Genomic DNA, 13780 nt, shown 5'->3' with positions numbered 1-13780 from the left:
TGTTTTTGTTTGGTTGTTTGTTTGGTTGTTTTTTTCTTTGGTTAGCTGGTTGGTTTGTATTTATTCTTTAATAATATCTGGAGAAATGATCAAGAAGAAATTACATGATCCAGATTTGTTCCTGTCTTAATCCCACCTGCCACTTCAACTGGTTCTGAGTATAGGGTCAAGTGCTGTGCATTTAAGTTACTGTTTATATTTGAGTAAGTAAATATGAAAAGCTTCTGAACCAGAATAGCAATGGATTATATATCTTTGCGCATTCTTTCAACAGGTGTAGATTCACTGTGTGAAGCACAAAAAAATCACTCCCAGATGCATTACCTTTGTGAAATACTATTTGATTTTTAAGGAACAATACATAAATTAGAACTAGCATTGTATGAAACATTCTTTAACATCCATTTTATTCCTAAAATGAAATAAAAAATTCAAATCTCAGAATTCTCAGCTGAGTTAAATCTGTTAAAAATCTTCAAATAACTCGCTCTGAATTATCTCAAACTTCTTCTGTGGAACTAACTTAAGAAATCAGAAATAAAACTATGCAGCATTCCCATGTTCCAGGTCACTCAATAGTATTTTGCATTTCTAAACATTACCAAATCATCTAAAAAAAAAATGTTGCAGCTCTACAGTTTTTAACTGCAGCTTAGTGTAAGACCAGCTACAGGACTGTATTGCTCATTATTATACATAAAGTCACAAAATGTACAGTGGACATACCACTGGGATGAACCCCCATCACATTCTCAGAAATGCAGTCTTTGTGTAAGTCCAGCCAATTGGAAGGAGGGATTTCATTTATTTATTTGTTTATTTATTTTGAGATTTTCTGTAAGTTTCTATTACAATATGTGTTAATTAGAAATGATTGTTCAGGTTATCAACAGCTTAAAACCATCTCTCATGTCAACTGTATTCTCACTTGAGAATCATACAGTTTCAGGTCATTACCGGTGGATACTTTGTTACACTGTGTGTTACATCAGTAAATATCAGAACAATTCTTACAGTCAGGGTGCCTGCTTGCCTACTGCTCAGCCCACTTTGCAATACTGGAACTACACAGAATCGAAATAATTAACATTTATATTAGGAGAAAGACTCATACTTCAGGTCAAATTGTACTGCGTCCTTGAATTTTTATTTTTATTTTTAATTTATTTATGAAGTAGAGACAAGATTACTGACAAACAAGTCATACCAAAAAGGTTGGTCAAATGATTAATAAAGTGAATACTCCCAGTTTTTCTTAAATGCTATACACCCTCAAAACTACTCTTGCATATTTTATATTTTATTTGGGGGAAAATAATAATTTATGCATAATGTATTTTTAAGGTTGATATTAATAAAAATGAGATTTTAATGACTGCCTGTGGGAGCACTTAAGTCATTGAAAGTACACTGCCAAAAGACCTTTATGTCACAAACACCTATGCATAAACATATTTACATATGTTTATATGTTGACTTGAAGCAAGTGAGAAATAAGTCTTATCTTTGAACCTGATGAGATCACTTAGGCATTTGAAATTAAGCACATATTACAGGATTAGCATCATGGAGACCATACTTGGAACAGAGTCCCAGGCAGTTATTTTGCGTATCTCTGATAACAGCATAACATTGTTACTGAAACATGTAATTCATCACTATATATTTTATGTTTTAAGTTTTCCTACTGACTCCTTCTCTCTCCCCACTCCCCCCGCCCCCAAACAATGATTCTAGAGTATCTAGCTATAGATTCAAAAAAGACCTGCAGATTCATCATATGTTGAGCATGAACATATCTTCTTTATCAATAATGTATCTATTTACCTGGTTTAGTTATTTTATTTTACTGCATTTTGCTTGGGAGATGTCCAGGGAAACTAAAATAAGTAAATACATGAATAAATAAATCTTATTCACCATACGTAATGCCATGTTGCTTCTCACCAGCTTCAATACTTCATGTGTCTTAATTAAATCTTTCATGGCAACAGTTTTTAAATAGAAGATCCAAAAATAAAGCCTCCTGCACTTTGCTTATTTACTTGCTGCTTTGAAAATTACAACTATTCCGATTAGGCAAATAACACGAGCTTAATTAGAGACATTCAAGGCTTAGTAACATCACAATAAGGAGGGATTAATACTGCCATTTACATATATGATAACAGTTCAAGCAATTTAGAACAGAATTGGTCTTGAAGCATTTTTGAGTGAAATTTGACTTCCAAGGACACAAGATTACTCCGCTTCTAAGGAAGGCCAAATAGGAAACCTCTCTTCTTGAATTGTGCCTACTCTAAGAGCCACTGCAAAGAGTCCTTAGTCCTGACACTAAACTGTTCCTCTGAGTAAGTTATGTTTTACTATGTAGAAAATAACAAGAAGATGAAATCTAGGCTACATCTTCAAATCTGGAAGCAGCATGTATGGGACAGCAAAGCTTATTCTTGTAAAAGAGGAAAAAAATAATCACTCACATAATTACTGTTCCTGGAAAATCAAAGACATTCCTCCATAGGAGAGCGGTATGAGCAAGATTTGTAGCAAAACACATTTGGTACTGCCAGCTGATACTGATAGGGAAGTGTTTTGGAGCTTTCTACAAAAAGACTGAAATGTTTTCAACTTTCAGATCATTCACAGAGAATAGGAAAATACAACATAGATTATAGATTTCTGTCCATAGATTTTTATCAGCTTATAATCAGCTACAGAAGGATGTGGACTTAGTCAATTATCAAGCAAAAAACCTTTTCTCCCAGCTGGGTTTTTTAATTAGCTAATGATGGGAGCTGAAGAATTATGGGTATGAGGAAAGATTAGATATTTACAAGCTAATAAATAATTTTAAGATTACCAGAGAGTTTTAATAGCATCAAAACTAGTACAACCTAAACAGTGTCATTGAAACATGGAAAAATTACAACCTATGCAATATTCAAGAGATCTAGAAAGACTACAAATATTAATAAAACCAGCAGGACAAGTTCAAAATCACTATCAATTGGGTGCATATCTCTGCAGGAACATACTTAGATTTTAACGTCTCTAGAGAGTGAAATATATCATATTGGTATAGGGCAACAATTGTGTAGAGTAGCATCACTTAAGGTAAGTGCAAAATAGAGATCTGAAAACTTCCTCTAGGTTCCTTTAGCACTGAAAAGACAGCCAGTCTTTCTAAAACATAATTTATCTGTCGTGTTTTGGACAGTTAACATAGGAAAGGACAAATCAGAAATTTCCATTTTTATTGACTGACAACAGAAGTTGTCTAGACAACTGGTTCAGATGTAAGTACCTATGCTGAGGAAGACTAAACAACACATGAATACCATCCATATGATCTCTAGTTACTATTGTTAAAAAACTGTAAGGGTACAACTATTTCCTTCACAATTTTCCAAGAGTCAAAGCAGTTAATGAAAAGTGTTTCAAAGCAGTATATACGGAATACCTAAGAAGGCACAATTAATGTAAAACATGTCCATGGAAAAGTACTACAAGAATTGTTTGAACTAGATGATGAAATGAACAACTTATTTCACAATACATTCTCCTATTTTAATCACAATCTTCACATTTAAATCCATGCCATTTGGTTGTCTCTTTATAGTACATATTAATCTGAACAAAAGTCAGGTAAAATTACAGCCATTGCACTTACTGATTTCTTGATAATTAAATAAAAATGCCAACATTTGTGAAAAATGAAGATAAACTTGTTTTCTGCTTAAATGCTCCAATGAAACATATATTATTAATGAAGCTGTAGTTGTATGTACTCTTTGACATGGGTAATCTTAACAGCAATCTTAATAATCTTCACGGTAATAGCAATCTTAATAAACTTCAGTTACATGAAAAGTTTCTGACTGATTAGAAAACTCTCTGCGTGGCATGTATGTTTACATGCAATCTCTGCAAAAATCTTCAAAATCAGTTAATCAATTAAGATTGTTTGAAGTAATCTTAAAAGACAATTTAAAACCATCTCATTCTTTGATTTCTGTAGTTTCCCTGGCATCAGAATAAACCTGTCACTAAGTCCAGTTACCTCTGTTAGCAACTATGTATCTACATACCATTACAAATGTCAGTAAAAATTCAGTTGTTGCCAATTTATACTGGTTTGTAGTATCTTATAAATATCTCAGTTCAGCTCTGTTTCCCTTGGCTATACCTTTCAAAATAAACAAAGGAATAGTTCTTAGACATTCCAAAACAATGGACCAGTAAAATTCTATAATAAGTTCTTTGTAGAGTGTTAGGTTTATTATTTCATTTGAAGTGCTGGTGTGACTACAATGGTATACACAGCATGAGTAGATAGACTTTTCCTTCCCCACAGAACTTCTCTGGTATCTGCTTAAATATCTCATGATTCCCAGTTGTGCTACACCATTGTTTCATTACCTTTGAATTACGCGACACAGATCACAAATGCAGCCATTGTATAATCCAGTGATATGAAAAACTATATGGGAACTGATCCAACATTATTAGTATACAGAAAGAAGAAGAAGAAAAAAGCATTCCTTCGTCTAAGTTTTACAAGCTCAATGAATATATCAAAGGCCTAAGTTAGTCCCTTGATATCTTTTTAAAACAAACCCGAAGTTTTAGTCCCTTAGAAAATGTATTTTATGATGAATGCTATTTATTATTGTTTGTCTTTGACCCGTTACTTGAAATGAAGTGGGAGAGAAAAAAGAATCTTCTTTATGGATAAAAAAGCTGTAAATATTGATTACTTTTACCTATAGAAATGAAGATCAAGAAAAATACAAAGCCTTAAATGGGAAAAAAAAAGAACCTAACTAATGTTCATTATGTAGTCTATTATGTTGCCTGCTTGTATATAAACAAGAATTTTTTTCCTTATAGGATGGAATTAATTTAATTAAAGTCACCACAACTATCTCTATGATAATCATTACTATTATCCTATGTCATGGACATGGAAAATGTTAGTAAAAGTACAGTGGGAATTTTCTTATAAATGGTTTTCTGTCAATTACTGAAAAGACAAAAATATTTCTCTCAATGGCAGCATGTCCTTAACTTTAAGACTGGCTTTTTGAGTGTGGCTAAACAGATCCCTGTAAAAACTGTTTCATGAAAACTTGACAAAATTGGATAACCAAAAGGCACTGAATAACAATTGCATCTTGTCTGTTCAGCCAAACATAACAAGCTGAAGAGTAAAAAAGCAACTAGCTCCTGTAGACAGAATGGCACTCCTGTTCAAAAAAATATTACGTATATATATATATAAAACAATCTACAACAGGTGTTTTTTCTCATCCTTCTTCCCACATCCAACTTTAAGGGTGCTTACTAACTTATTAGGGTGTTAGAAACCTCTTTGTGTTTAAAACACTCATTACTACCACAGAACATTGCCCTACAAGGTACAGTTTTATTAAAACGCAAAGGCTTCCAAGAAATGTAAGAAGTGGCTGTGTTACCCTTCAGAGGCTTTATCAGAACTCCTTAGCATTCACGTCTTCTTTTAAAAACTGAACTACTGTAAGTTCATAATATTTGTGTTACTCCTGATACTTCTTTTTTGTACTTATCTCCATTTGTTAGTAAGATTCAAAATGCTCTGTTCCTGTGTCACCTCATTACGACTTCTTTTCCTTTATCTGTGAGTCTCAAATTAACTTGACATAGATGTTTTACATATATTTTAGGCTAAATGTGAAGTATTCCCTCATGCCCATGAGGCATTTGGAAAGTTGATAAGTTCTGCTTTCAAGGACACTCTAAATGAGGTTATTAAAATTCAACACTTTGCATATTCTGATGGAGAAAAACATTTGTCCCTGACTACAAAGGACATAGGTCAATTCAAGAAAGCTTCTCAATCTTCTTATCCATGGGTACTGAAGGCCTTGTACCAGTATTTGTAAAATCTAAATAAGAAAATGTTACCAGGGAGGGAGAAAAGTGTAGGAGCATAGATTCTGTCCAAAAGTAAAAATCCATAACCATCTGTTGTTTGTGTTGCATGCATTTCGCAACTGTCATCTCCACTGTGCACGCCATTTCATCTTCACAGCAATATCTCTAAAACACCCACTGAGATAAAATCACAAATATTTTGAACATACCATATGATACGTTATTTTCCAAATTAATATTCGACAAAGTCATAATGAGAACTTTTTTAGTTTACTTTTGTGTTGTCACCTGAAAACTCTTTTAATAGTTTGTTACTACCTGATAGTTAAGCTCAAACTTGAACAATTAAACAAACAAACAAACAAACAAACAGAGATAGAAAACTATTAAATGCTGCATTTTTTTAATTGTTGGTATGTTTTCAAAAACAGTAACAACCACTATTTACAATTCTATAGCACTTTTCTCTTCAAAAAAGGTTTCCAAATGCTTTTTTAATCATTTACTTGGAAAAATCATCTAGAATTTTGTCACTATCCCTTGGGTGGTTTAAGAAAAGGTTGCATGTGGTACTTAGTGACATGATTTAGTGAGTAGTATTGGTAGTAGGGAGATGCTTGGACCATATGATCTTGAGGTCTTCTCCAACCTTAATGATTGTATGATTCTAAGACAATCCTACATTTCACAGCTGAGTCTGGCTTGGAGAAATTAACAGCTCTTAAGATAATTTCTACAGTGCAACGTCAAACCCACTAAGTAATTTTTGAAAACAAACAAACCAAAACACCAACAACAACCAAAACCAAAACCAAGCAAACAAATAAAAAACACCAAATAGAAATCTGTCCTTGGAAAAATGACAGAAAAAGAGTTAAATAAGTAAACCAACTGCTTTTTCCCTAAGGAAATCTAAAACCCAAGGTCAACTGTGTCTGAAATCAACAGACCTGTCACGCAGCTTTCATGGCTGCCACCAAGGCTCCCATCAAAACTACAATGAAATTATTAAAAACATTTTGTGTTGTGTTTTTGTTTTGCTTATTTTTAATTTTTTTCTTTTTTTGCTGGAAACAGATTGAGCTTTGAAAAGAAGCTCTCTAATCATCTTTGGCTGGTTAATGATGCACAAAGCAAAAGGTGAAGTTTAGAAAAAGAGAATGAACTGAGAGAACTTGGTATCAAATATATTTGGTCTTTTTCTTCAGTTCCTTAATGCTTGCATGTATCAGAGCACACATACAGCTCTGTAAGTATACATACATAGTCGATATATGTAAGAATACATATATGCACACATATCATATATACCTATGTGTTCATATACACACAGAAACACAGGGTACCCTGTCAAGATAGCTCAACTAATTTCATCTTATCCCAGATTCTGTCCTCCAGCACAAGAAGTTTGGTGGTCTCAGTCACAGTCCCTTGTGTGTAGGAGTCCATCACAAAACCATCACCCCTAATCTAATACAATTGACAGTCTCTGCTCAAGAGAGGCAAAAGAAGGAGTTGCCATGGAGACTGAACTATTGCTCTTCTCCAGAGGATGCTTCTTTCAAGCACAGGCTGAACAACAGAGGCTGTCCAATATCTGTAACCTTGATCACATTACAGGATCTTGCAGTTCGGGAAGGCTTTTTAGTAAACTCTAACAAATATCCAGGAGACAAGAACAGGGGAGAAAACAGAGAGCTTGAGGGGAAAAAAATAATAAAAACAATAAGAACAAACAAACAAACAACAACAACCACAACAAAAAACACCACCACAACAAGAACTATATGAAAGTACATATTATGGTAGATTGAGAGAGGGAAAAGAGTTTCATATTGACTTGATTTATCAGATTTGTCACCTCTGTTTAGTGCTTTCCTAACAGGGTGAATGCTGTGCTTGACCTATTTGCTGGAATTAACCAGGACTGCAGGAGACCATATGGATTGCCAGATGGTCTGCTATAATTTAATGCCATTTATTCTAAGTATGAAGTAAGTGATAAACATAATTAACATTCTTTTAGCTCCTTACTGGATGCCTTTTATTAGTGTTTTTTTTTTGTTTTTTTTTTCCTCAGGAATTGAAAGGTAAGTTAATACCTTGTTATTGAAACGCAGATGCCAGCTAATTAACTGCAAGAGGCTGCAGCCTCTAAAGCAAAGAGTGTCGGCACAGACTCTTACTTATTCACTGACCCCACTGTGATGATTAATAGGTTGAATGCTAAGCTCTAATGAGGATGACAGATCTTAGATGTTTTCAAGTTACCTTAATTAATATCATGATGAACAGAGTGTTCATGCAGACATATCACACTTCATAGTAAACACTACACCCTGTACCATGGTCTTAACGTGTCTTTCACATTACAGCACATCAAATACTAAGGAATCAAACCACCTTCAGACAGTAGAAACAATGCAGTGATTTCCTCCAGAAATGTTTTTCCTGATTCCTATTTCATACTCTGCCAGTGATTGTCTAAATGGCCTATTTTTTAGGAAGTGGTTCTAGAGAAGCTGTGGCTTCAAAGAGTGTTTTATCAGGCAGGATCGTCATTCTCAGCATTTCAAAACCATGAGTCCATAACAAGATATGCAAACAACTTTGCCTACTGTTCCTGTGCTAACAGTCTTCATAGGGACTGGGCTAGGTCTTAGCAGAATGAATAGTCAACTATTCTGTAATGTTTAACATCAATGTACAGGTGAAGATATCATGCTGGTACTCATAACATTGAAGGAAGTACTAGAGAAAAGGCAGCAGTACTGAATGCTTTGCATTTTACATTAAGTATTGTGTACATTGAACCTGGTATATAAACATGACCACAGCCGAATGCCCTTTGATTTGCATCTGTACTGTTATTAAAACTTAGGTGAACTTTGAGATGACAGAAATGGCATAAATTAAATGTTATTCAGAGATTAAAACAAACAAACAGCACCTGTGCTATAAAGCAAATCTGTCCTTAGAAAATTTAGCTATGTATTTAGCTAAAAAATACAATGAAATAGGGTCCAGACCAAAAGTCATAGCATAAGGTAAGTAGAAGCAAAACACAGCTCTTTATCATCTGTGTTCTTCCCTTCTTCCAGATGGGTCCACATTTGTTCAGGGGCTTCAGAAGCTAATTTAGAGGGGACCTGAACATGACATGCTGTCCATGCCCAGAGCAGCCATGCATACTGCCATGCCTTTGAATTGCTTGTAGACAGTCTGTCCAGATGTGCCTGGCAGAGTCCTAGTCAAGCAAGCCTGGGCACATGAAATGCCACATCACAGGGTAACTCATTTCTAGGCTTGCAGTACCCATAAAAGCCAGTCTGGTTTAAGAATGACTTGGTCACACATAGCAAGAACATACATGATCTTGCTCTTTACCCTGCTCTTGAAGGAATTAATTCAAGTTACTTCTTCATTTGGTGAATTTTCTCATGATTGTTGCTGTTCCTATAAATTCCTTCAGGATTCTCCATATGAACAGATATAGGTTAAAAATATCTTAACAGCAGATGTTTATTGCTATTGACACCACTTGTCATGTCATCTTTATTGGGTCTCTGCCTCTGTCACCATTTGAAAAAAAAACATTCATTTTTCATTCCATTAACCAAAAAATATTTACCTGCAGTACTTAAGACAACACTGTGCTGGCTGCAGGATCTTTTTTATAGTCAGAGGTGAAAAACAGATACTTAGAGAAACTCCCATAGCCTGAAATCTCTTCTATGCATACCTACCTCTCTTCCTTGACTGCTAAAGCAACTATGACAAGTGCTAAGATTTAGGAAGGCTGAAATCAGTGATAAAATAATAACCATGAAAAAGTAAGACCATGGTTGTTTCAACAGGTTGTTTACTGGACCTGACAATACCATACTTTATTATAGATACCACTTCTGAAAAATATTGGAGTGATGCTTTTCAGTGAGTAAAGACACAGTTCTATTGGCACAATGTTTTCAGTTTCTCTTTATACACTTTTATACATATGTACATATGCATACATAATATATGCATTTAATAGCTCCATTACTGCAAATGGTCAAATGTTCCAGGTGCTTACCTTACAACATTTTTATTTTAAAAAGGGCATTAGGTAAATTCTTACCTGATCTTAAAATTATTACCTAATAAATTTAGGTAATAATGATAAAATCAGAAAATAATTAACTTCAACTGCTTTAAGATCATAGGGAAAAAAATAGACAAACACAATATTTGCAAATTTCACAAACATCTTACCTCCTGCATACATGACAGCCAACATTATTGATGATATCCAAGCTATTTCACTATATGATGTGTGGAAGATTTCCTGTATTTCTTTGAAGAATACTGTGATGGCTTTGGGGAATGCATAGGAAAATCCAATGGAGATAAAAGCCCCAAAGACCACAACCCATCCCCAGCCTCCATCTGGAGGAGGGTATTGTGGTGCTCCTGTTGCTGGTGGCATTTCTATTCTTTGTCTCTTCTCCACCTAGGCTGAAAAAGAAGAGAAGAGACAAAGTTTCAAACAGTTTTCCTTTTTTATCAAACAGCAGTATTCTGTCATCATCTGCAGAATCCTCAAAGCTGAGACCTTCCAGTTTACATGGGACCACATGGGACCTGTTTTTAGAAGCAAAACCTGTTCTGAAAAACAAAGAAACAAAAAATATGTCAAGAATATTTGAAATATCCGATTCAGTATGTTCCACTATTACAAAGGACTGACCTCAGTTACTGAAGTTGTGCTTGCAATTAGTCACTTAGAACATTAGTCACTTAGAAAGCAAATGTGTCTCTATGGGTAAATTTATGTAGCTTTATGCTCTACATTATGCTCTACAGTATGGATTTATGATAGGTATGAAACAGAAAAAAAAAATGAAATCAGATGTACAGGAAACAATGGAAAAACGTTATAGTAAATTATTCCTAAATGCTATTTTTTTAGCAACATTTGCAGGTACTTCAGAAAAATTATCAGCAATGACAGCAAGTCATAACACAGTGCTTTGTCATATGCTGCCATTTTCCAATTGTTGACAATTGTTAATATTACTTGCTTAACTCATGAGAACATTTTAAAAGCATATTTAAAAAAAAAAAAAAAAAAAGAGAGAGACTTAAAATTTCTTGTGTTTCCATAAAATAAATGTAAAATATTACAATTCCAAATTGTATTGTTTTTAATGTTTTCATATGTGAATTGGTAGATGTTGCTATTACTTGCAGGAACAAGGTGGTGGTACTCTTTTTGCTGTTTCCACATGTTTAAAGACATCAGGAAGTCTTTCACTAATAAATTTTCAAATTTTCCACAACTATTCTCTAATTTAGAGTTTACCATAATAGAGGACAGCAGAGTGATTTTTTGTAGAGGTTCTGAGAGGTGCAATCAAGAAATTCAAGGAGCTCAATACATCATAAGTAATTCACATAAAACTCCTAAGGCCTGAAATTAATTTTATACTTAATCACCTTGATATCTAAATACTTAAGATGACTATATTATCCATTACCTTTCTAGAAAACACGTAGTAGCAAGAATCCATTTTGTAGTTTAGAGATTTTTCCAACATAAAAACCCTTTATTACTAAACAGAGTTGGGAATCTACTATATTTTCTTCTGTGCAATCCAGCCTACACAGACAGCATGAACCGAAAATTCCTCCTTCCTCTGTGTTCCTTCCTTGGGCATTTAGGTAACTTAGTACTCTTGATTGGTCTCCAACCACACCAGTACAAAAAGCTGTGATTCATAACAGTATGTAGGTTTTTGTTATGCTTATGATTAACAGCGAATCTCTGTAAGACTTCTATGCCACTTACGCCATATCCCAGTTTCTCACAGCAAACTGCATTAGCAGTGGGATGATATAATTACCTTAACAAAAAATAAAAAATGAACTGTGCCAGCTTATATTAATCTCTCAGGATAGCGTCTAGAGTACTCTCAGGGTAAATGCCATGTAGTACTGCCTACAACACGACAAAAAAATTGCAAAGTGTTGCTTTTCAGATTATCACAAGGCCACTGCTGTGACAGAAACCTCTGTATTTCTGATTCTCCAATTTACTGCTTTTCGTTGTAGACATCACCTTCATATTGGCAGACCTCCAAAGGAGCTAAATCAACCACTAAAACATCTGGCTTCTACGCAAGGTTGGAGAAGCCCAGGTAATTTGGCTTCTGCATCATATCATACAGATTTGCTGCTGGCAGCAATAGGTATTTGCCACTCTGTACCCAGACTGCATATATATTTTTATATGCACATCTAGAAAGAACCCTTGGCATATATTTTGTTTCCAGTTACCCTGGTCTCAACTTAGTCCACTGACATACATCAGTGAGGAAAACCTGGGTCTGCCCCTAGAAGATGGACAAGTAGAGACACTTCTGGTTGCTAAAACTTAACATTGGCAAAGCAGTTAAACACCCATTTGCTGTTGCTGAATCAGGACCCATTGGTAGGAAGAGTATCTCAAAAAAAAAACACTGGACTTGAAAAAACACATAGTAATTGATTGCCACCACAAATACCAAAACACAAATTGGTATGAAAAGCAGAGCCTATTTCTGTAACCTAAGTGGTAGTAAACAACAGAGTTTTCTATCTGTCCCAGAAAGCTGTTGTTCTGCTCATCAGAGAAAACTTTTGGTTATATCCTAAAAAAAAGGGTAACTATTATTTTCTTACACTTCAAAGTTTGAGCATATTTGTTTTCATATTTCATATTCATATGACAACACTTCTATCTTTATTATAAATTTTAGTAATGCAACACTACATCAAGGCATTGCTCCCCATACAAATGGCAAGTGCTTACCAATTTATTGAGGAAGTACTCCTTTTTCTAAAAACAACACACAACTGTTTTGCAAAGTCACTGCCACCATATTGGTCAGAATAACTCCAACGGTTCCTGAGTGTTGTAACAACCCAATGCCCTGATACAGGCTTGGGGAAGGGTGGCTAGAAAGCTGACCAGCAGAAGAGGACCTGGCGGTGCTGGTCGAAAGCCGGCTGAACATGAGCCAGCAGTGTGCCCAGGCGGCCAAGAAGGCCAAGGGCATCCTGACTTGCATTAGAAATAGCACAGCCAGCAGCGCTAGGGAAGTGGTTGTCCACCTGTAAGTGGCACTGGTGAGACAGCACCTTGAATAGTTTTGGGCACCTCACTTTATTAAGGATACTGAGTTGTTCAAACGTGTACAGAGAAGAGCAACAAAGAAGCCTTTTGTAAAGACCCCATTATATCTGCTTTTCCAGAGGAGCAGCACAGACTCTGACAATTCAATGCTTTCCCCCCTTCAAAAGCTTCACAGTAAACTAAGAAGGCACCAGGGAAAAGAGCAAAGGGGCAGTGGCTGTTCCTATGCTTCAGCCTAGAGGCAACCTGCTGCAAAGCCAACTGCACTGCCAGCTTCTAGCCCTGCTACAGTAAAAGACTGCCTGCTAATGTATGCCAGGCATTACCCTGCCAGAAAGAAGAGTCTGGATCATCATATCTCACACCTCCTATTTATCCCACAGAATACAGTTAATAATAGCTTCCCTGATATTTCTTTATGATTGTGATAGTCAACTTAGCAGCAGTTAAAAGGTAAAAAGGGAAAAAAAAAAAAGAAAAAAAAAAAAGTTATAAACAAATACATTTACACCAAAAGGAAAAAAGTATTCATTTTGTCAGAAACATTAAGCCCAACATTTCAAGTATTCTTCTTAGCAGCTTTCTTTTTAGCAGCTTTCTTCTGTAACATTTTCATTTAATGTCCCTGAAACTGAACTTCTAGAGCAGTCTAGCATGTTAACATCTTCATCTCTTATCTAAGCCTAACTGTAAAGATCCGGATAGTATAGGAAG

The 13780-nt window shown here is 35.1% G+C and overlaps 1 protein-coding gene across 2 annotated transcripts in view; it reads right to left on the bottom strand.

Moving 5' to 3' along the window:
• SLC16A7 (solute carrier family 16 member 7) overlaps nt 1-13780 on the bottom strand; it is an 80728-nt gene that overhangs the window by 23096 nt on the left and 43852 nt on the right. For both annotated transcript variants that reach the window (XR_004253005.1, XM_032183366.1), the window contains exon 2: nt 10165-10407. Coding sequence is in view for 1 of the 2 variants with exons in the window: in XM_032183366.1 (XP_032039257.1) it covers nt 10165-10378 (214 nt within the window). In the remaining variant the exon portion in view is untranslated. The remainder of the gene's footprint in view (nt 1-10164; nt 10408-13780) is intronic.

This window comes from Aythya fuligula, chromosome 1 (assembly GCF_009819795.1).
Source record: "Aythya fuligula isolate bAytFul2 chromosome 1, bAytFul2.pri, whole genome shotgun sequence".
Taxonomy (NCBI): domain Eukaryota; kingdom Metazoa; phylum Chordata; class Aves; order Anseriformes; family Anatidae; genus Aythya; species Aythya fuligula.
The sequence above is the reverse complement of the archived record's forward strand: the minus strand, read 5'-3'. Positions and strand labels throughout refer to the sequence as shown.